A 24,735-nucleotide genomic window follows, 5' to 3' on the forward strand; every position below is an offset into this window, starting at 1 on the left:
GCGTAGACTTTCAAGGTGCCGATGGAAATTTTCAAAAGGATCCGAGGTAGTATAAATACTATAACTATCCGGAGTGGATGATGTTGTTCCTTCCATTGTCAAGGTACCTAAAAAAGAGCAAAAAAATAGCAAAGGCAAAAACCTACAAAACGAACAAATAAGTTAGTTCAAATAACCTTACACACTCACACTCGGATCTCACCTCACACTTGGTCTCACAAGTGTTGAATACTTGGCAATACTTGGTAAGTAAGTTGAGTGGTGAATATGCCTTGGTCTGAAATCGATTTTTATTTGATAAGACTCAAATAAAATGATGCACGGACTTGAACCAAAAAACCTACTATGACTTAAAACAAGAAAAGCACACAAAAATCGTAGACACGAAATAAATGGACTCTAAACTAATTATCAACCTAGTAGGTACTTACTAGTTTGCTAATTAGTGATGAATAAACAAAATCGAAACTAGAAACAACAATTAGAAACTAGAAAATCTAACTAAGAACTTAATTTGGCCATTGAGCTATGATGACGTGGCATTCAATGATTGGACGTTGAGTTTTCAAAATTTTCACTCAAAATTTTCAAGTCTCGGCCTAGAACACCCTTGAACAAGTAGAATTTTCGTTTGGGAGGGAAAAATTGAAGGTTTGGAGCCTTTTTTTGAGCTTCAAATGAATTCAAAAACAATGGTCCCCTCCTTTGTATTTGGAATGTACTTGATTTTGTACTTTGATTATTCCTTTGTCTCTTCTTTCTTTGGATGACAATGAATATGCCAAGGAATATTCTTTCACAAACATCAAGTATACTCTCTTTCTTCTACTTTTTTGGATCAAACACACTCATTGAATATTCTTCCTTAACAAGACTTGATGAACATGGAAGAACAAGATGAATATTTAAGAGTTGACCAAAGTTTGACCCCTAACCAAATGAACTTCAAATCAGTTTTTTTTTTTTTGTAGATCTAGGTTCCTTAGGTCAAGATGAGCTCAAATAACAATAAATCACAACCAATCAACGTCCACAACACAAAACCCACACGGATCTAGCTTCTGGAAGCTTCAAAACGCCATAACCATGATGGATCTAGCTCAAAATTGACCAAATCTTGTTTCAAATATAGATCTAGAATCCCTAGGTGCTAGGGAACAAAAATCTAGCACTTGAAACCAACAAAAAAACACAAAAACATGTAGATCTAAGATTTAAAAATTTGCCCAAATACAAAAACGGGTTTACAATTTTTTTGTGAGATTTTCAATTTTCTACACTCTTTTTTTTGTTGAGATTATCTTAGATCCAAGACTTAGGGTTGTAGGAACAACCCTAAACAAGACTCTGATACCAAATGATACAAGAGAAGACTAGGAATTCACAAAATGGACACACAAGATGCAAAAATCAGCAAGCAAAAATAACGCAAAAGAAAGGGGATGAAGAAGAAGATTGCATAAACGTAAAGATAGATAGAAAGACCCTTACTTCTACCAAGTGATTAACAAAAGATGGTGCATCAAACCATCAATCACACCACACCAATAGAAGCTCAAACCTTCTTCTTAGGTGGACCAAGGGAATTCACACTCCTCAAAACCCACCTTTCTTGCCAATTTGTCAACACAAGTGAAATCTATCAATTGTGTTAACCCTAATTCGGTTTCTCTCTCTTAAGGAGAAGGAGAATACTACAAACTACTCTCTAAAGAAGGAGAATACTACAACCTAACACTAATATTACAATCTGAAAATTCACTCAATTTATTATGTCAAAACTAAGGAAATTAAGAGCTAAGGTGCCTATTTAGACTATTACAAAACAAAGACTAAAATACCCTTAATGAAGAGTGCTTCTTTGGAATGTAAAAAAAAGTTTTAAAGGACCATAATAGCCCTAATAATGGGCGCCTCTTGAGTGTCCAATTATAGTATGCAAGGTTCATATTGTCTTTCAAGTAAGGCGCCTCTTTAGTGTAATGGTTTCCTTCTCCTCCTTCAACTTGACAAGGCTTTAAAAGGCTCCAAACACTTGTTAATTCCGAAGCTCGAACCTTTGACAATACCTTGTACTCTTTTATGCTCTTCATGCTTGTATCATACTTTTATACCTGATCAAACCTTTGTTTGTATTAAATTTTTATTAATTTAAAATGACCTATGAAATGTAAAAGTAGTTCAAAAAAACTTGTTTAACTAACAGGTCCTTGATACCTCACATACAATTGATTATCAACATTCAATATTCTTCTTCAATACTATTAAATTGTTATTGTGTTGTCTATTGTAATATTTTTCAATACTTCTTCCTGAGCACGTACTTTGCATGTGTATCTCATATCAATTAATTCAAACTTTTCAAAATGACATGTGTACTTTATGAGCCCAGCTGTTTTTGAATTTCTTATCCAAAAATGAAAAAGCTCTAATTAATTCAGAGAAATCACAAGTTGTCGAAAACATGTTCAGCACAAAATCAATCACTAGTAATCACCGACATAATACATTAAGCATAATAGCAGTAATATAACAATGAATAAAGATAATTTTTTAGATTGGATGAGTAAGTGTTATCACAAAATAAAAGGCAAAATTGAGAAGTATTTTAAAAAGGTGAATTTGCGTGGGTAAGAAAACCTGAAAGATCGATTCAGTAGTAATGAACGAAATTTGAAGATGGATTCTTCGAGAGAAAAAGCTTACCAAAAAAATAAAGAATCATAAATTACCTTCAAACCAATGAATCAAAAAATAAAAGTTAAGCAAGAGATAAAGAAGTAAACCTCGAGCTAGTAATCTTAAAATTAAAATGATGGTTCAGACAATAATTTTTTAGGAGGCGGAGGTGAAAAAGATGAAGTGTATCGGATATTCCTTCTGAAAATTTTGATATTTATTATTTGACATTTTATTTTAAAATTTTATTTTGACTGGGTCACTGTTTTTGGACCAAATCAGTTTTTTGGATTTTCTTGTTTTGGACCGTTGATTTTTATTTTATAGTAAGACTTTGATAAAAAATAAAATATGATTCTATAGACCTAAATTTAATTTCTAAAAAATATTAAAATTTATAGCGCGCATTCACTCTCTAACATATATAAAAAATAAATCTATGTTAGAGGAGAGAATTGATATATCACAAAATAAGAGTAATAGAGTCAGAAGGTAGAACTCACATTAATATTTACCGGAGAATATGGCTAAATGGCCGTCACAACATCTAGAAAAGGAGATGATAACCCTGACGTTGACTAGCTCAAAGAGAGACGAACGATTTCCTAATCTCTCAAATGAAAATAGACAAAATGAGAAACTTTCAGAGGGTTACAAATATTTTTTGTTACTTTTATCTATATATATTTAGACTTTTAGTTGATTAAGATCGACTACTTTTAGGTTTGATTAGACCTTTATTTGTTTTAATTTTTATTTAATTAATAAAATGACCTATAAAACCCCAAAGCAACTCCAAAAAACTTGTTTAACTGTTAGGTCCTTGATACCCTCACATACTATTGATTACCAACATTTAATATTCTTCTTCAATGCCATTATTGTTACTATGTTGTCTATTGTTATATTTTTTAATATTAATTTTTGAAAGCACGTGTATCACATATCAATTAGTCTAAACTTTCTAAAATGACTGTACTTTATATAATGAGCACAATTTTATATTTTAAAAAATTACAAGAGATTAGAAAAGCTTAATAAGTGCAAGTTACTAAAAAGATGAATGTTGTATTTTTTTTAAGTTGCGAGTGGGCTCAAAGCCCTTTTATTAAAACTAAAAATCGTCAATGCATGTTTATATTATCAGGTCCAAAAGTGACTCTGTCCAAATAACGAAGAGCCTACATTAGAACAATGTAAACAACTGAATTAGGAAACCAAGACACTGAAGCTTCGAGAAAACCAGCGATGTTTCATCTTCCTCCGCCGCAACTTCAATTCGATTGTCGATTTTGAAGCTCTGATATTGATATAAATGATCTTCTTCAGTGACTAGATCTTAAGATATTCAACAAGTTAAGTACTTTCTTTCTTACTCAGCTAAGATTTCACTGAAATTATCTTATTTGATTGATCTTGTTGCAGGAGCCACTACTCATAATCTAGCTATCAAGAAGTGATATGAACCTCTTTCCTCTCCAGAAATGGCTTGAATAGTACGCCCCTTCAATTTTAATAAATCAGTCTTGGCTCACTAAACTAGCTAGTAGATAGATCTTAGTAACTTTGGATTGATTGCACTTTAAGTCACCTAAATCCTCTCACCAGGTATTGCGTAATCGATTTCGATGGAATAGGACTCCAAGTTCATGCAATCTTCAGATTTGATTTTCCACTAAATTGAAGTTTCTTAGTACTTAATTTTGTTTATTTCTCTGCAAAGAGATTAATCTCGTAGAGATTAATACCACCTTCGCATTAGTTTAAACAACCCTAAATATCCTAGTAATCTTACAATTTTTGTTACTGACAATGGTGTATTTTGTATGTCAGTGGTTGTAATACATGAATTGTATCTGCATTTTATAGTATGTTTGAGTCTCCCATGTGTAATTACTTTGTTATTCTTGAGTGTATCTATTCATTCCTTTACTGCTTCTGCATTAATTTGGTGTCTGCTGCCTCATTTTGCTTATCCTAAGCTATGATAATTGTTGTTTATCCTGACTTACAATGACTCTTGCTTTTGTTGGTAACTTCATGAATATGACTAAATTTGTTGTACCTACAAAACTAAAACACCAGTTAGCTAAAAAAATGCCAGAAAATTTCCTTGTCTGTAGATATGTTTTACTGTAATCTGTCCCATCTCCATCAGCTCCTTAATATTATATGATTCCCCCTGTACGCCAAGGAACTTTCTGTTCCCCTTTCGCTATATTATCCAAAGCTAAAGAATCAGTTTCAAGCGCTAGGGACAGAAATTGATGCTCTACACAGTAGAAATATCCCTCCATCATAATCAATGCCTATGCATAGATACTAGTATCTTGCATTTGTTTACACGAGGCATAGATAAAGTCACCCTCCTTATTTCTCATGCAATAAGCAACTGAACTTGTACCAGAATTGCCTTTAGAAGTGCCATAAGAGTTGCACTTATACCATCCTTGTTCAAGCTTTCTCTATTTAACCATAATTGTTTTCAATTGTAACCTATAATTCTAATACAGCCTGAGCAATATCAAAGATAAAAGAAATATCCACATTTGAGGAGATAACCGTTATATCACAAAGGACGAGTGGTGGAGTTAGAGGGTAGAAGTCACCTTGATATTTATCAGAGAATATGGCTAGATGCCCGTCACAACATCTAGAAAAGAAGATGATAACCCCCGACGCCGACTAGCTCATAGAGAAAGACAAAGGGTTTCCTAATCTCTCAAAAGAAAATAGACAAAATGAGAAACTTTTGAAGGAATTTTAAATATTTTTTGTTACTTTTATCTATCTATATTTGAGCTTTTAATTGGTTTGGATCGACTACTTTTTTTAGGCTTGGTCAAACCTTTGTTTGTTTTAAATTTCTATTAATTTAAAATGACCAATGAAACCTTAAAAGTAGCTCGAAAAAACTTATTTAACTAACAAGTCCTTGATATCTTCACGTACATTCAATATTCTTCTTCAATACTATTATTGTTATTCTGTTGGCTATTTCTATGTTTTTCAATACTTATTTTTGGACACGTACTCTGCACGTGTATCTTATATCGATGAATCCAAACTTTTCAAAATGACATGTGGACTTTATATAATGAGCACAATTTTTTTTAGATTTCTTATCCAAAAATGAAAAAGCTCTAATTAATTTAGAGAAATCACAAGTTGCCGAAATCATATTCAGCACAAAACCAGTCACAAGTAATCACCAACACAATACATTAAGCATAGTGGCAATGATGCAACAATGAATAAAGATGATTTTTTAGATCGATTAGCAAGTGTTATCACAAATTAAAAGGCAGAATTGAGAAGCATGTTAAAAAGGTGGATTTGCTTGGGTAAGAAAAACATAAAAGATCTATTCAGTAGTAATGAATGAAATCTGGAGACAGATTCTTCGAGAGAAAAAACTTAGTGAAAAAAAAATCATAAATTATCTTCAAACCAATGAATCAAAAAATAAAAGTTAAGGAAGTGATAAAGAAGCAAACCGCGAGCTAGTGATCTTAAAACTAATATGGTGGCTCAAACAATATTTTTTTTTAGGAGGCGAAGATGACAAAGAAGAAATTTCGATATTTATCAATTGATGTTTTATTTTAAGATTTTTTTTTTGACTGAGTCACTGTTTTTGGACCTCTCCTCATTTCTTATGCAATAGGCATCTAAACTTGCCCCAAGACTGTCTTTAGAAGGTGCCATCAGAGTTGCACTTATACCGTCCTTGTTCAAGCTTTCTACATTTAACCACCACTATTTTCAGTTGTAACCTGTAATTTTGGTACAACCTGAGCAATATCAAAGTTGAATGTTGTAATGACTTTAATAACTTGATGGATTTCTCGTTCTTTTATGTTTCAATAACATAGTTTACATGTGAATTAATTAGGATTATAAATTCTTTATATCTAAAAGATTTTTCTTCTCTTCAAGAAATTTGAGTTCCCTCCTCTTACGTATACATATCAAACAGGTACAAAATTTCAAAATGAGGCCTTTATTTAGTTTTCATGAATTAATATATATATATATATATATATATATATATATTATATTGAAGATTATTTTAGAGAGATTTGAAATGCAAAATTATGCTTAAAATTATTTTATAATGGTCTCCTCGAAATATTTTTTTTTCAATTGATAATATACCTAATTTATTCAATTTCTCTTTAGACATAGTTGATTTTATGTAGAATTTTATCAAATTTAATTTTAAAATTTTCTTTTGGCTAAGGATCGTTATAGGAACTCTATAGGCAATATATGCATTTGAAACTTAATAAAAAAATTTATCTTATTAAAATATTTCTTACCTTTCTACTCCTCTCATCACACTTTAACATTTATTTTAATTCTTTTCACATTCATTAAGCAAAATAATAAAATACAAGGTATAGTTTATTAAGTTACTCTTATTTATTAATGTTTTTTTTTTTTTTTTATTGAGCAACATTAAAAAGAAATCTTCTTTATGTTAAAGGTGAAGTTGGAAACAATTGTCAATTTAGTCTTGAATCTTAAAGTGATAACTTTTTTGAGATAAAACAACAGTAGAATGAGACGGAAAAAATTTAAAAGTTCTCAGAAAAAATTACAAAACTACAAACCTATAATTACAAAAATGAGCCCTCCAATTTCTTGGGGCCTAAAGCCTAGGCTTCAGTGGCTTCATGCTGAAGCCAACCTTGATATCAAAAAGCTAATATGAAAGAAAAGTAGTGAAGTATTATTTTGTAGAAGTTGTGCAGTAATTCGATCAACATATATCTTTCTTAGAATAAATAAATGTACACCTATAAAGAAACAATAATTACTAATAGTAATAAAAATACCTTATAGTTATTTATAACAAAAAATATGATTGATACGTGCATCTAAATGGGCACATATGATTTATACCTTTTGTTTGTCTTGATGTTGTCGTTGGTAATACGTAGATAGGATCACATTATTATCCACTATATAAGAAAAACACAGAGTATGTGAAAAGTTGTAACATTTGATAGATAAAGATCTCGATTAAAATTTTCTTGCTCATTATCACATCTTTGTGATAGGTGCATGGAATTTGTAAAAATATTAATAGTAGGTAATAGGTATACATGCATCGTTAATTTCTATGTTTGATATAACATTTACTACTTATAATATAGGGTTAGTTTATCATGGTACGCACGATACTACTGACCAAATTCCAAAAAAAAAATTTAAGAGAATGACACGTCATTATTTGTTGTATTTTATTATATTGCCGGCTATGACACTTTTCTCATGTCTACCTTCCATAGGTTCTACTAAAATTGGTAAAAATTTGAAATCATAAAATTAGCCTATAAAAATACGACTCGTTTAATCCACTTAAATTATTAAATCGCATATTATCAGCTTAATACATTTCACATATTATTAACTTAATTCGTTTTGATTCGTCTGATTCAATTTATGATATAAAAGTTAGACGGATATTCAGATTAGATATATAACTCAAATTAACTTATGAACAAATATGTAATATGTGTTTGTCAGGGGCGGAACAATCTTTGGGTTAGGGATTCTCCTTCGACGAAAAATTATATTGTATATATATGATTAAAATTATTATTTTTATATATATAGTAGATGTTGAATTTCGACTCCTTCAATTAATTCATATGTTCACTTATTAATCTTTTTAGTGAAAATTCTAACTCTGCCACTGATGATGTCCGTATATCATAAATGATGTGCACCTTCCTTTCTCTATTTTGGTTGTGACTAATATTTGGCTCCACCCCATTATATTATTGTTGCTTATTGCTAAAGGACAATATAGATCTACTACTCCCTCCCCATAGGAAATTGAATGTGGTTGTTTTTTCAGTAAAATCCAATTATGAGGCTGAATATTTTCCCCTCTTATTCCAATGCATGAATTATTATGTAGTATTGTTTTTGTTTTATTTGCATGTGTATGGTTTATTGGTTACAGATTTGGCAAAATAATGTCTTTAGGGAAAAAGACAACTGAATAGCATGCCTAAGTCATGCATGTGCATTGCATGCATTACTAATTTTCATAATTCTAGACAACTTTTATAATTCAGATGCTTTGTAATTTACTTAATTCAATATCCATCCCATTGTGAAAAATTCTCCAACAGGTGTTAGGTTAGGACAACTACTTGAACATGATTTTGGTACACATAAATACAATCATCTGAAACCATAGAACAATAATATTACTCTAGTGGAACCACTATATTTTCACTAGGTATATAGGAATAAGTTACGTATACACCACTCTTTTTAAATTTCACTTTGAAAATTACATTGAATATGGTATTTTTGTGTAATACTCCTAATTTTTTTAATGTTAATATAATATAATTTTAGATAAAAAAGAAACAAAAGCTGTCGGACATTCTCATATTATAGTAAATAATAGTAATATGTTTCGTTGATCGCAAGGTGTTTACGATAGGTATCGTTGACCAACTAGACCATGACAGTTGGTTTAGGAAAAAATAAATAAATAACTTGTGTTTTGTTTATAAGTATCAGATTGAACATTCAAAAGAAAACAAGAACGAATATAAAAATTATAATCTTATATCTCAACATTATTTATGTAGATAGAATAGTGATTTATAAGTTAACGTGCATTGTATGTACAAACAGTTAGTAAACAAATAGTAATAATTTAGAAAATGCAGTATAAGGTGAATTAATCGTAGTTTTATTAGGAATTGCTACAATTCTTCTTGAATAATTTGGATATTCTCGTTGAAAGTCACTGTGAAAGTATTACCTAATTTCTTCCGACTGAATATGATAAAGAAGATATTACAGAAAGCTGAAAATGAAAAAACAGAATTGACACCAAAAATAGAGAAGTTCCAAGAATGGGCCCTAAAGAGTGATTTGGGTTTGCTCATGGGCTCATAAAAGATGGGCCCATACAATGGCAGTATTTCAGTTTATGGCCATATTACTGAACAACTTTTTTCATTTTTTAGTACATTATTTTCTATTTTTTTTTTTTTTTTTATATATATATATGTATCTTATAAGTAATTTATATATACTAAGAAGTTCTCATTCATAAGAAGAATCCAATTTGCGAATCACTCATTGTTCTTGGCTGATAATGTTGATAAAATGGTAACTGCATCCAACATTGGTCTTTTATCTTTTGCTCTTTAAGGTTCTTCATAGTTACATGGTGCTAGCTCGATACTCGTTTTGAGACCTCGATCAATCCGTATTTGCTCAGTAGTAAAACTCAAAAGAGAAAAAAGCACTCCCTACCAAGGTGTTTTCATTCACAGAGGTCGGACTTGATACCTTTGTTAAGTGTGTACGGATCGTATTCATTCCATCACAATCCTCGGTATTTCATCACCATGCATATTATGGACTACTTGGTTTCTTTATCATACTATTTTGTTAGCTGAGAGTAGCTTGTTGGGGCTTTTTTGAAGGTCTAATTGTGAAAGTCCACAAGTCCATAAACAAATATACTTATAATTAAGCTAGGAAATAAGAGAGCTTAATTGTTATAATAGGATAAAAATGTAATTTTGCCAAAATTCCTTCCTTAGTTCTCACTAGAAAAGGAAACAAATATTGTAACAGACTAAATTCTTTCAACATTTTTAACCTACTGTAACAGCCTCTATTCCTGAAGCTAGTGTATTACTATTAACTAGTGAATATGTTCGCACTTTGCACGATTGTTTAAACAAATTAAAATATAACTAAATAGTCTCGATATTTTTTATTATTTAGAATTAAAATTTTACTCATTAATTAATTTATTCTTCAATTATAACGGTCTCAAATTTAATTGTTCTTTTTTTACCTTCCTAAAATTCACCCTCTTTTTTAAGGTTTGATTTGGACAAATGCTATTATGTTTAACTCGACTTCGATACAAAAAAAATTGAACTCCCAACATAACTTCATATCCCAACTCAATTCCCTTGCCCAACTCAATCCCAAACTTAATTCGAGATTAAACTACCAACCTCGAGTCGAAACTATCCTTTTAGAAACTACATTAAATTTTAAAAGAAAAAACTGATAGTCTAATTGGAGATTTAGAATATACAAAACTTTCTTGATATGTGGAAATAGAATTGGATTATTAATAAAGATAATATTGAAACGTAAGAATATATAACTTCTAAAGTACTTATTAAAATTTGATAAAATATCAATATACTTTTTAAACGTTGAAACTAAAATTCAACACAAATTTATATCATCTTAACTTTAAGAATACAAAGTTTAACTAATCAAAAAAGTCTTTGACATGCCCAAGTTTGGTAACACACACACGTACATATTGAAATTTAGAAGAGCAATAATACTCAATTAATGATACATTTTCATATATTGTAAAAAATTAATAAAAAAATCTCGTGAAAGAATGATAGTAACAAAAAAAATTCATTCTCGCTATTTAGCATACTCGTTGTACAATTTTCATATAGTTAAGATAAGTTTTACCAATCATAATTTCACCTTATAATTTTGAAAACAATTGATAAGTTTGGACCTCATCTTATTGCATTTTTTTTTTTTTAAATAAAGCAAGAGAATATTGTATTCAAAACACAAAGTAATGATAAGAATAAACTATTTGAAATTCAACAATCTCTAGGTACAACTAATTACCAAAAAAAATCGGGAATAGCTGTACAGATTTACAACTAAAACTGGAAGAATCAAACTATTAGGAAAGAAGAAAAATCTAATGAAGTAATCATAGAAACATATACTTCTTCACTTCAACTCTTACTTCCTTTTAGGAGTATCTTGTCCAATTAACTTGTGTACTGAATATTTTAAGAAACACCTTATTGTAGCAAAAAGAAAGATCGAAAGACTTTATTTTCGAATATATTTGTCTAAAAGAAACTCAAATCTTAAATTAAACAATATAGTGTCTATAAAAATTCAAACTCTGTCAATCTTCTAACTTTTCTTTCTCTATCCTTGCTGGCTACTGCCATATCAAAATCATAAAAGTCACTGGCGAATAACTTTTCAATACATATTCAAATACACCACAAAGTCGAAAAAGGAATCAAATGAAAAGGCTAGAATAACACAATTACCAACTTTTGTGAGAAGCATCAATTTTTGTGAAGAACATACCTGCTAATTAGGATACCAAATAACTACAAAATCGAAGTTGAAGAAGATACCTGCTAATACGGATAACACACAATTACCAACTTTTGTGAGGAGAGTTTACCAAAATGCTTCGCTGCTTGGGTTTAAAGAATTGAATATATTAACTGAGAAGCATCTCGTATATAATATGATAAAAAAAAGTAATCTAAAATATTAAAATACTAATCTCAGTTCACATAGTTGGATTCTCGAGAAGTGATACGTAATAAGTATTTTGAGACAAAGAAATAATATAAATCCATTGCATGCATAAGAACATTGAATACCTGATTTACTGAAAAAAAACACTTGTATCATTGACTTTGACTTAAAAAGTACGACTTAATAAGTATACCTAAAATTATTACCGCAAGAAAAACTACCTCATTATATGATGGGACGAACAATTTCAACTCTTCATTTTCAATAACCTATTCCTAAAAATAACAAAAAGTATGCGGATGAATGAGTACGAAATTTTATCATTAGTAGAATGAAGAGAAACTTTATAAGTTTCGTGAGATTTTATGGAGTTTCCACCAAAATAAGTAAATATTTCTTTCCTTAATACAAATATTCAATCAACATTGAGGGACATGCACAAAGATAATTCTCAAAAAATATACATAAGTATAATTGTGAGGGATCAATGCACATTAAATATTATATTGTAATTAGAATTTACTCAAATGAAGGAACTGTTAGGAAATTAATTAGTAGAAAAAATTGTTGGGGAATCTATATGGAGAAATATTTAAACTCGTGATGACAAATGTTATTCAATATGATGAGTGTAAAATATTGATTATTTTATTCAGTACATAAAGTGAATCAATATATATATGAAAGTAAATTTGAAGAGGTGTAATTGTGGTGGAGTTAATGAGGTGACTCTTGATTCTTTGGTACATGTTTCAATTGGTATTAAAAGTGACTATCAATGCAACGCCGGGTGAGGCTTTTGCCAATTCAATTAATTACAATAATAGATTTTTAATCTTTTAGAATTTAAAAATGGCCAAAAAACCCACAAAAAAGAATAAATAGGTTTGAAGGACTCTAAGGCATGTCACATAGGATTGACTAAAATTCTCCTTTATAAATATATATTGATCCTTGCGATTTCAGTTTACATGACACTATATATTGTTATGTGACTTACATGTTAGTATATTCACTGTTTCAAATCTATCCTCGTAACTAGAAAATGATGGTGCATGGGCATATTGTTTATGTTTTAATGTAAGTTTATCCCCTTTTTCTCCGCCGTTTGATGTGTTTTGATTTTTAAATATGCCTGACGATGCTTATTTTGTAATACTATAATTTATATCACATTAAGTTTGCATTTCATCAGTTTCAGTTTGTATGATGCTATTGCTACATGGGAAATCAAAAGAGATACTTGACGATGATGCATTTGTCGAATTTTGGATCTCAACTTATTTCCATTGATTTATGTTCTTACAAGTTCTTGATAAATCAACGCAAGATTTGTCTGTCACGAAACTCTCTACAATATTTTATTTATGTACAGGCTCCCAAACTGAGAGTGCATACATGATTCTTCCTTTCCAGCCCTGTAACATCCAGTTGCTATCTTCGTCTACCAGAAAATCGGCATGATAAAACATTTTCACCTTGGTCTTTACTTCCTTGACGATGTCTTGATCCAATGGAAGTTGTCTGAACCCCGCTATCTGATTCCTCACTGACCATTGCTTGTAACTTTCCGGCCTCTCAACTCTCTCCGTCCCTTCACAAGCTATGACGTTCATGATGTCTCTTCCGAACACTTCCTGCTCAAACGTCATCCTTCCTTCATCTTCTCGTGGCATGGTGGCTTCAAACATGTCAAACTGTGACGAGAAATGGAATAAGGCCTCGCGGAATCTTGTTGTGAAGAAAGAGGCATTGTACATGGCGTTAACGATCCCATGGACAAAGTAATGGGGATTTATTTCCTTGATCAAGTTAAGGACAGCTTCTCTGGGATTTTTGTTGCCATGAGTTACTACCGTTTCGTCGTGGACATTCTTTAGCCTGTACAAACAATTGACCACCAGTGTCTCATCTCTGTCGATATCTAGATCTTCGAGTTTAATCTCATCCCATTTCTTTGCTAGTGCTTTATACTCAAAGGGAACATTAAACCTCTTGCAATATTCCTCCAAGTGTCGTCCTGTCTCCTCGACTCTCTCAGCTGGTCGAAAACCTGGCTGAGGGAAATCAATTCCTGTGATCCGAAGCCTTGGAGGTCCCCCGGGCCTAAGGGAAATCCCGTGTATTATACAAGGCCATTGAAATCCATATAGGATCCCGAAATCTATTATGTGAACCCTTGGTGATGCACTTGTTAATTTCGCGATGGACTTGTTAGCGAATATGTTTGACATCCTCTTGAATGGACAGGCAGCGATGTAGATCTGATAAGCTTTTAAGAACTCCGCAGCTGATATTCTCTTGCTTGTGGCCAACGTTGCATCTCCACCAGCAAAACGAGCTTCAAGGGCATTGGCGAAGTAATACGCCAATCTTGCAGTAGCATCTCCAAAGGGTGAAGAGTGCTGCTTAATTTTATCGAGAACTTGAATGAATGTCTTGCTGTTGTAGGTGGCTGCAGCCTCCGCGCAACGTGTTAGGAGACTAGTGAGATCTACTACTTCATTCTTCTTCATGCCGTTTTTGGTGCCGCGAGGCCTACCGCGTTTAGACAACTTTATATGAGAGCTCTTTTGCTTGTCCCATGCTGCATTATCCAACGATGTTGCTGTTTTCGATCGATTCTCATAGAAGGAAGGATTCATGCCTGGACAAAGAAGCGCCTTATCGTAATGCTCCTCTGCTTCTTTATCCCCTGTTTCCTCTGCTCCATTACTCGCAAACTGCTTCGAATTTCCCCCTTTTGAAGTATCTCCATTTTCTTCTCGAGTGTGCTTCTTGTTTGATTTCACCCCTTGATCGTTGACGCCATTGGCTTCGTTAGCTTGACGATAATTGTTTGCATCCGCTGAGTTCACATAACCGCTATTGGCAGCACCAGCTTGATGATAATTGTTTAAACCAGAAGCATATAAAAGTGAACACTGGTCACCATCTAGATCAGCATTGGAAGTAGACTCAACAAATTGATTCACAGCATCGCGATAAGCATCATCTTGAAAATGAGGACTATCGCGATGAACTGGAGGAGGATTGAGGACATCATAAAAAGACTTCTCAGCAGCCTGAAGAGCAATACAATCTGGAAACATACAAGGCCTGTTCTCCAAATCATCTTGATCTTCCATAAGCATCTGTTGTATATACTTAAAAACTCCATCAAAGTAATCGCCTTCGACTACTGTCCGATCACTGCCACTACCAATAACAAGTTCTTCATCTGATGGCGGCATGCTTCTTGGAAAGCAGAAAACATCATTGACTCCTCCTCCTCCAACTCCGCCGCCACGACGACTAAACTGATCACTTGCAATGCCAAGATTATTATTCAAAGCAAAACGATGACAAAATTCAAATCTATCAGATGATCTATGATCACTTGGAAAATGAGTGCTAGTATTCATCACAAAAAGATTTTTTCTTGGAAGATTGTGAAGTAGATGCCGTGATGTACATTACTATTACTAGTATATATATATATATAAGAGCAGAGAGAATTAAAGTCGTCCTCACAATAGGGGAATTTTATTTTTTTATGTCTAAAGTTGCTGAATATAGCTAATAAAGTTACTTTTTTGCTGAATATTTCTTCTTTGCCACTTGGTGCTTTGTAATTGGTTCGTCACATGGCTGATAAAGTTGCTTTCTTTTTTACACGTTTCTATATTGCCACTTGGGTCTATGCTGGTCTGTCATATGAACTTTTTGGATGGGAATTTACTTTTATCTCTCTACTAGCAGAAGTATTTAGTATATTCTTTTTACAAAAAAAAAATCAAAAAAAATAAAAATAAAAAATCCTACTGCACTTTGGTGAATTTAGTCATTTTTGGAGCGATTTTTAACAAAAGGGAGGCACTTATTAGGTCTTTCTCATATTTTATTTAATCGTGGCTTGAATCATAATTTTCTCTTTGTATTTTTTTTTCTCTATTTGGTTAATAAATTTCAAAAGTTTTGCTTCTTTCCTGATCTCATATTATATATTTTAGATCATTTTCAAGTTCTATAATATTTGCTAATTTTTAGCCAAACTTTGTTTCTCACAAATATCCTTCAAATAATAAATTATGAATGCTTTTCAAGAGAATATGATTATTTTACTATAGTACATAGGGTAGACAAGCTAGCTGGTACTGCTTATAAATAGACTTTGAAATGGACGAAAACATACAAAGTTTGGAGTTTTACATGGGAAAATGGAACATGAAATTTTTTGTCAATCTTCATAAAAGTTGATTTATATGTATGTCTTGGGGGCCTTGGGCTCACCATGGAAAAAAGAGAGACAAAACAACAATATAGCCGAAATGAAGGGGATAGAGGAATGTTACTATTTATAGTTAATAAAGTTTATAAGTTTGTATAGTATTTAAGTTATAATAATAATAATAATAATCTCGATATAATTTATCAATGAGATTTAAAAAGTGTAAAACGGACATAAATTTTACTTCTATTACATGAAGATAGAAAAAATATTATCGAAAAGACTCTCAAATTAAAATAGTTATAAACAATAAAATATGATAATAAGTTTAAACTAAGAAAATAGTATTAAATTCAAAAATAAATATTTATGAATTTCTTGATAAAAATATAAGATATAGATTAAAATCACTGAATTTTCATAAAGTTATACCTTAAGCACTCGTTTGGTACGAGAAATAAGAATTAATTAATTATGAAATTAATTTTATGATGAATATTATCTAATATTTAATTTAAATAATAATTACAAAATTAATTATTATAATATTATTTAAAAATAACTAATAAATCAAACATATCTAATCTCATAATAATTTATTTTCGAACCAAACGAATCGAATCCGGAGGAGCAAGTGAATTGAGGGGACAAAGAGGGTGGGGGGTTGGGGACAGAACTACATGGGGTGTGCACATATTTGTACATCTCGAAATCAATTATTGTTGCCACTCCATCTGGTTCCTTAACATGTGACCCCTCTCTCACTAATTTAAACACACAAACGACATCTATTATTTTCTGCTCCATTAAATTAATACTAAGTACTAAACAAATTTCCTAGAAGCTTTCACAAATTAGTGGCGGAATCGAGATATTTATTAAGAGAGTTTGGAAGTGTACATACAAACTAGTTGAAGAGGGTTCAACATATATTATATATACATAAAAAATAATTTTAACTGTGTATAAATAATGTAATTTTTTATCAAAAGGAATTCGGATGAACCTCCTAGATATATGCTACATTCGCCACTATCACAAACTCAACTCAAATCAGCTCGAAGAATTTAAAAAAAAAGTAAGAATTTCAAGCTTATAAATTTTAAATTTTTTTTAAAAAAAGTTATCGAATTTTTAGTCTATATCGAAGTTACTAAGTTATCGCTTCTTTTTTTTATTTTTACTTTTATAATCGTAGGCTAAATTTCATACATCTCAATTAATTTTATGGGACTTGCCACCTTTCACTACTTATTTTATCTTTATTTTTTAATAATTGAAGCTTGGACTAATTTTCTCGCACCTGAATAAATTTTTCGGAATACCTATATGTCAGCGTGTCACCTCCATCACCCACCTGTTTATCCTTTTTCCACTTAAATAATAATCACTACTCAATAATTCTTTTATTATATTAAAAATAGATATTAACTTTTATCCGTTCAATTTAAAAAATCAAGAAATAAATTATCACTTTGTTGTAATTTACCATTATTATTGATTATAATTATTTCTAAAATATTAAATCTATTATATTTAAAAAATTATATAATACTTATCAATTATTCTTTAAATGGTGTATAAAATTAATAATATTAGACAAGTAAAAATTAGGCTGACAATACCTAACTTTACCGTTGGAAGATGAAGCATTTCTTATACGTACCTTAGCTTTTTCTTTGCATGCTATTGCTATCTCTATAGCCTTCGTTTTTTGATTTTTTATTCTATTTTAATTGGGACCGATCAAATTCAGATTTTTTTATTGCATGATTTATATTTTAGGGCAGTATTTTTAATATTTTTTTTTTCATTTTCAAAAATTTAAATCCAAAACTACTGATTAAGAATGAAATGGTCTAAATCATCTTGCTACAACTCACGCTATTATAATCTCTATATCTAAGACTCCTTGACCGGTAAGGACCACTTCCTCCTTTGAAAGGACATCAACAATATACATATTACTATTACAAAATCTATTGTAACAAAATATAGAAATTTTCATGATTAAACACTCCAGCCCCAACAAAATTTTCCATAGCATATCATAAGCAAGATATGACGTAGCTTTGAAAGAACACCCAACATGGAGGTGTTTGCCATTTGAAAAAAAATGAAAAAAATTACGTAGCTAAAAGTTTTTTGCAACAAACTTTATGTGTTCATTGCTACTAATGTTTGTGATATATATATAGCTATAACATGAAATTTGTAGCAATTGATTTTATACTTTATCATGACGAATCAAATCCATAGCTACACATTCCTTGTGTTAAGAAAATTCTACAATTTATTTTTGTCTGAAAAAGTTACTAACTCTTTTAAATTGTCACCATTTTTCCTCGAGGTGGAAGGGTCAATTGTTTTTGCCAAAAGTCGTAATGACAAGGGGTCAAAGTTGATTAGACTCTACTACTGATATAAATATCGTGTGTGAATAAGTTTTTACCTAAATCAAAGGGCACATATTGATAAAATTCAAAAAAGAAAAATATTCTTGGAAGAAAGTTATTTTTTAAACAAATATATAAATGCGTTTTTTCTGGTTCAAACCAACAAAGAAATAACATTATCCAAAATGAAAGGTTGGACTTGGAGAGAGTAATTGGGATTGATTAAGAAAGTGTTCTTGGCCATGACATAGAAAAGTACCCCGTTCCTAACAACGTACCTAACTATACAATTTGAATTTTGTAATGTCATTTAAAATATGGGGCAACTACCTAACTAGGTTAGGTGAAAGAATAAATTAAGACAAATTAAACAGATTTTTTTTAAAGGAATTCAAATGGTGAATTAAGTGAAAACAATACCCACTTGGTTCAACCTACTACTTTGTCTTTCCTTTTGGACACCAACTGTTAACAAGTATTCGGAGTTACATCGAGTCATAAAATGCATGACATATGTATTCTATATAAAATTTAAGTTTAATCATGGTTAAGTAACATATTTTTATTTCAATTTATTGTCTGACAAATAATGAATTAATTAATATAATTAGGCACAATTAGTAGAGTCATGAATATAGGTTAGACACGTTGGCACAGCCCAGCTCAACTCGTGATGTGATAAGGTTGAATTAGGATTTTTGAAGCCGAAGACCTCTTATGACCCAAGAGACTCGTAGGCCAAATATTATTAGGATCATTGTGTTTGTAAATTTGAAACGGTCCATAGCCCACATAATGATGGATTGTACTAATTGTATAAGGCTCATCAAAATGATGAGTCAACATAGGCTATACAATCTCTTATGGGAAGAGATCCAACTTCATTTGTACCATGGTTATTATGGTCTAATTCTTATTTACTAAGATCATTGATCAAAAGTTTCTTTTTAGGTTGATCAGAAAGCTGAGTTACCGTTGTACATCAAGACTCAAGAGAACATTTTCAGATAAAGGCAAATCTTAGTCAAGAAGAAGAATGATTTCTATAAAACTTAAAAAGTTTTCAATCAAAATAACAACCATACATATCAACTTTCTCCAGAGCCCCTTAACTGATAGATAGTATTACACAGTTCAGAAAGATCTTGGTTTCATCACAATGGTGGAATGCTTCAAAATGTGGAGACTGAACTGTCCACCTTTCTCCGTGGTGTCGAGCTTTGACTGCCCCGGAGGTGGCAATAGCTCAAAATTCTGCACCAAACGTCCCAAAGTGATGCCGAGAATTGGCAGCGCTAGGATAATTCCGGGGCAACTCCTCCTACCAACACCGAATGGAAGGAATCTGAAGTCATTGCCATTGGCATCGACGTGCTTCTCCTCTTCCAAGAACCTCTCGGGCCTGAACTCTTCCGGTTTCTTCCAGTGAGCGGGGTTGTTAGCCAACCACCAAGCGTTAACCAAGATTTTGCTCTCTGCTGGAATATCATATCCAGCAAGCTTTGCATCATGAAGGTTCATGTGTGGGACTAAAAGAGGAATTGCCATCCGGAGTCTAAGAGTCTCCTTGATCACAGCCTGAAGGTACGGAAGCTTTTGGGTGTCTGGCTCAGTCACTTGCACTCCTGGTCCAAGAACTGCGTCGATCTCTTCACGGAGTTTCTGTTGGATGTGAGGGTGGTTGACTAGCTCCGCGATACCCCATTCAATTGACCACAATGTTGTTTCAATTGCTGCTCATGGACAAGAATTATGCATATCAGTTGAATAATCAACTAGCCAAGAAGTTTATGAACAATGCAATGATACACAAGTGGTTCTAAATGCTAGTTTTAGAACAATGGTAGGACGCTCGGACCCTTTGAGTTTGACCTCATCAATGCTCACTTATTGCTCAGTACAAGACAATGCGAAGAAACTGATTTAGGACCAGACACAATTCCAAGATCTAACATTGGTGAGTTCAAAATGAGTATGATTTTGTTATGTATAATAAATTCTTCGTTCATGTGCATGCACAGTTCGAACCAAAAGCAATGAGTGCAGTAAACTCATAGAACTAACTAGTCCATCTTTATTTGGGACCTTTTCAGTCTTATAGTATCAGATTTGTGGTATCTAGCTAGTCTTGTTAGCATAAAAACATCACTATCACTTATATCATAAGGTTCACTTTATTACTCATTTCAGGTCCTACTTGAATGTTACCATAACAGCTTATTCTCAAAAAAAAAAACAAAAAAACTCACTGTTTTTGTTTGTAGACAAAATAATGATACTAAAGAACTTTTAGTACATTGATCCACTATCATGATTATAATTAGCATGAGTTGGTATAAGTTATTACCTATGGACAGTTAGAAGCCTTAAAATGTGCGCACCAACCCTGCTCTACCTAACCTTAGCAAGAAATTGGTAAGTACACCAACCATATCTAACTGTTGACTCATTAGAAAGCCCATCTTGATCATAAAAACAATTGTTCTTGGGGCCCTCATATGGAAATTCTCAACTACCGGCTTTTGCCCATCCCGGAAAATTCCCAACTGCCGCCCCTCATAGGAGTGTGGGTCGGGTCTCAATCCCAATGTAGTTGATCATCCGCTTGGACCAACTACTAATCATCATCCGCTTGGACCAACTACTAATCATCGCTTTGATAAGCGATTGCCTCACTAACTAGCTAACCAGACGTGTACCTAACTAGAATGATTAAAAATCATGGGACAACTGATAAAAAGTTCCTTAAACTTGGTAATAGGTGGAGATGTCACTGTCATTCTTGGTTTATCATTATGTTTTTAGGTAAAGCTCACTCACTTTCAGTTAAACAAACCATTCAGCCTTATGAATGCTGTTATTCTCCTCCAAAAGGAACTCGTAAGAATACCAAACCAAGTACTGTTAGAAATTCTTTTCAACCTTTCACTAGGAAATGCATGCACATACTAAACCAAACTAGAACAAGTTGTACTCAAGAGAACTAAAGATAGGTTATTTTGAAACATACCAGCAACATTGATGTTCTCGACAATGTAGAGAACGTTATCCTCGTTGATCTCTCCCTTCTGTTGAGCATCAAGAATGTGATCAATGGCACATTTTAGAGCATTGCTGTCCATGCTCTTGGTGTTTGCAAGCTTCCTGCACAAAGCCAATAAAAATGTTACAAACTAATGGTACCTCAAAGCACTCCAATCACACCAACCTTCATTGAGCAGGACTTGCAACAAAATCCCCTAAATAGTTGATGCTATTGAATGATCTGCTTGCCAAAACTTTAGAGTGACACAGTCAAAATCCTCAATTGGCTAGAAGACAAGGTGCCTTATGGCAAGGTAAATGTTCTCTTGGGGTGGCTGTTTGGGAAAAGATACCCATTGAATAGACCAAAAAGATCAAGATCAACAGTGTGTTATGTGATCCCCACATCCTAAAGATCATTATCACCAATAGACCTACTTTATGAAAGAAACTAAATAAAGATTGGTTCTTTAGATTCATCCTATATCCTACACATTTATCTTAAGACAATAAAACTGAGGAAAACAACAAATTGAATATAAATAAAATAAAGTGAACAAAACTTACTTTCTTTCATCAACAAAGTAATCCTTGAACAGCTGCAACCTCTTCTCCTTAACTTCCTTGCAAATCTTCAAGTAGCCCCTCAAGAAAGGCCTCAAAATAGGGATAAAATCACCATAATTGTACTCAAAGCTCTGAGCCAATCTACTCCTCTCACCATTCAAAGCTCTAAGCTTTACGAAAAGGGGATCATCTTCACTCTCAAATCTCCTATCAAACATAATCCTGAACATATTATTATACATCATGAGTTGCAATCTCTTCCTCAAAACAATCCCATTCGTAGCAGATTCAGGATTCTTCTTCACATCCTCAACAACACTAGCCACCTCAGACTCCCAACCCCCTCTGTATTGCTGAACCACTTTATTAGTGAAAAAGGGTACAGTCATAATCCTCCTCATCTTCCTCCAATGCTCACCGTATACAGTAAAAACCATATCTTGACCCTTTCCAGTGAAGATATCAAAGACTACATTTCTCGTTCTTGATCCAAATTCAACCCCTTGGGTGTGCAAAACTTCTTTAGCTGATTCAGGGGACGACACAACGACCAAGTTTCTTTGCCCCATTCTAAGCAAGAAAATGTCACCAAACTTCTTCGCGTAATCAGTGAGGTTACGATGATTCAAATCGTCGCCAACTTGCAGCCAGTTACCAAAAACTGGGACTGGAATTGGACCTGGGGGCAGCTTAAAACGCTTGCTCCGCAATTTAGACACAATAATAGCTACTAAAATGGCAAAGAAAAGGCCTATTAAGGTCTTCTCTAGTAAGAGAAGATCCATTTTTTTGGTACAAAAATGGGGTTCTTCTAAGGAAATTTAAAGAAGAATGTTTTGGTAATGCAATGGAGAAGAGTGTTTTGAGTATTTTTTATAGAGGGAAAAATTGGAGGTTAGGTGGAAGTTAACGGCGTTAAGTTTAACGGAATGGTAGATGGGGTTAGGTAAGAGGAATGGTATGTGGGGGGTTTGGTGAGCTTGTAGTAGTAGACCTTAGCCAGATGCATACATCATTAATGTTTTGATTAATACAATTTTGAATATAAGATTGAATTAGTCTTGTAAAAATATGAATACAAAGAAAATAATCTTGCTGTATTGGTAATTACTGTTATGGATCTAATGTGAAAAAATGAATGCAGATTGACTTTATTAGGCAGCCAAGATTGATTTAAAGTCAAAATTTTATTTGGATATATAATTTAGATTCTTCAGATTATATTTTTATTCATAAATATAAAAGTCTCACAATTTGTGAAACTATATTAAACTTCTCAATATTTATACAATCTTGTTAATTACCACATCATGATTTATAAATAATATATTCATATATACTAAGTGTCGCATTAATAAAATGCATATCTTCATTTATTTATTTTTATAAATAAATGCTTGTGATACATGCTATTAGCCTATTACAAAGGTTTTGTAAATGCATAATTCTATGAAAATTAACTAGTTATTATTTAATATAATTCCTCCATATAATAGATGCGATATATTCACATCGATGTTAATTTTTTTAAATAAAATATAAATTTATAGATCAAATTTTACATTTTAAATAATTCCTCCATATGATACATGCGATATATTCACATCAATGTTAATTTTTTTAAATAAAATATAAATTAATAGATCAAACTTTACATTTAAAAAAATTGACATTGCAGGTTGAAATTTGAAATCTTACTTTTAAAGTATCTAAAATTTTAATTTTTGTACAAATCTTATAAACAAACGATAATTTCAAATCAAAACTTAAAATTGAATTCCAAGTCTTTTGGTCAAACACCTGCATCCTCATCTAATGTGAAAATGAGTTGAGGCTGAATTATTAGGAAGATATTTTCGGGAGCAGTAACGGGTAAAGTTGATGTCATGAGATCAGGAGGTCACAGGTTTAAGTAGAAATACAAGGTAAGATTGCGTACGATACACCCTTGTGGTAGGGCCCTTCCCCGGACACGGCGTATAGCGATAGCTTTAGTGCACCGAATTACCCTTTTTTTTATATATTTTAATTAGAAACTGAATTAGGCAGCCTGCTCATGTTATCATTAAGAGTTCGCAAAATATCAAATTGATATTCTTAAAGTTAAAAGTATATAAGAAAGAAAAGTAGTTTTCCTCCGCACGTTGTTTAGGTTTTCGTCATTTTCTTTTTCAACACATATTACAAAGTGTTTACCAAAAAAAAAAAAAAACACATATTACAAAGTCAAAGCAGCGGAAAAGTTAAATGAAAATATCTTCAGCCATTGTTGTTTAAGTGTAAAAAAATAAAAAAAATTAAAAAAAAAAGTTAAGAATACTCTAACCTAGGCTATGAACTTTTACAAATAAGTTTAATCCTGAAAACTTTTATAGTTATTTTTTGCCACATGCAATTATTGTTCTAAAAATTATATAAAGGATATATCTTGACAGAACCAAAGAGTAAAGAACTTATTCAAAATCTCCATAATTCAAAATTTAGAAGATTCGTGATTGACACTCAACTATCTTTAATTTGTGTTAATTA

General features: G+C 31.9%; 2 protein-coding genes across 2 annotated transcripts; both read right to left on the reverse strand.

Moving 5' to 3' along the window:
- Positions 1-13,266: 13,266 nt before the first annotated feature.
- On the reverse strand, positions 13,267-16,007 carry LOC107875408 (scarecrow-like protein 14). Its single transcript, XM_016722118.2, has one exon. The coding sequence runs from the start codon at positions 15,411-15,413 to the stop codon at positions 13,371-13,373; it is 2,043 nt and encodes a 680-aa protein (XP_016577604.1). The 5' UTR covers positions 15,414-16,007; the 3' UTR covers positions 13,267-13,370.
- A 3,742-nt stretch (positions 16,008-19,749) lies between these two features.
- Positions 19,750-22,991, reverse strand: LOC107875407 (trans-cinnamate 4-monooxygenase-like). Its single transcript, NM_001325055.1, has 3 exons — positions 22,207-22,991; positions 21,626-21,759; positions 19,750-20,348 (listed from the first exon to the last, which is right to left on the reverse strand). The coding sequence occupies exons 1-3, from the start codon at positions 22,989-22,991 to the stop codon at positions 19,750-19,752; spliced, it is 1,518 nt and encodes a 505-aa protein (NP_001311984.1).
- Positions 22,992-24,735: the final 1,744 nt, after the last annotated feature.

Source organism: Capsicum annuum, chromosome 6 (assembly GCF_002878395.1).
Source record: "Capsicum annuum cultivar UCD-10X-F1 chromosome 6, UCD10Xv1.1, whole genome shotgun sequence".
Taxonomy (NCBI): Eukaryota; Viridiplantae; Streptophyta; class Magnoliopsida; order Solanales; family Solanaceae; genus Capsicum; species Capsicum annuum.

Coding starts and splice junctions, on each gene's coding strand:
- LOC107875408 (XM_016722118.2), bottom strand. CDS start 15,413: ATGAATACTAGCACTCATTTTCCAAGTGATCATAGATCATCTGATAGA.
- LOC107875407 (NM_001325055.1), bottom strand. CDS start 22,991: ATGGATCTTCTCTTACTAGAGAAGACCTTAATAGGCCTTTTCTTTGCC. Junction 21,760..22,206: donor TACTTTGTTGATGAAAGAAA/GTAAGTTTTGTT, acceptor GGCTTTGTGCAG/GAAGCTTGCAAACACCAAGA. Junction 20,349..21,625: donor CGAGAACATCAATGTTGCTG/GTATGTTTCAAA, acceptor GTCCATGAGCAG/CAATTGAAACAACATTGTGG.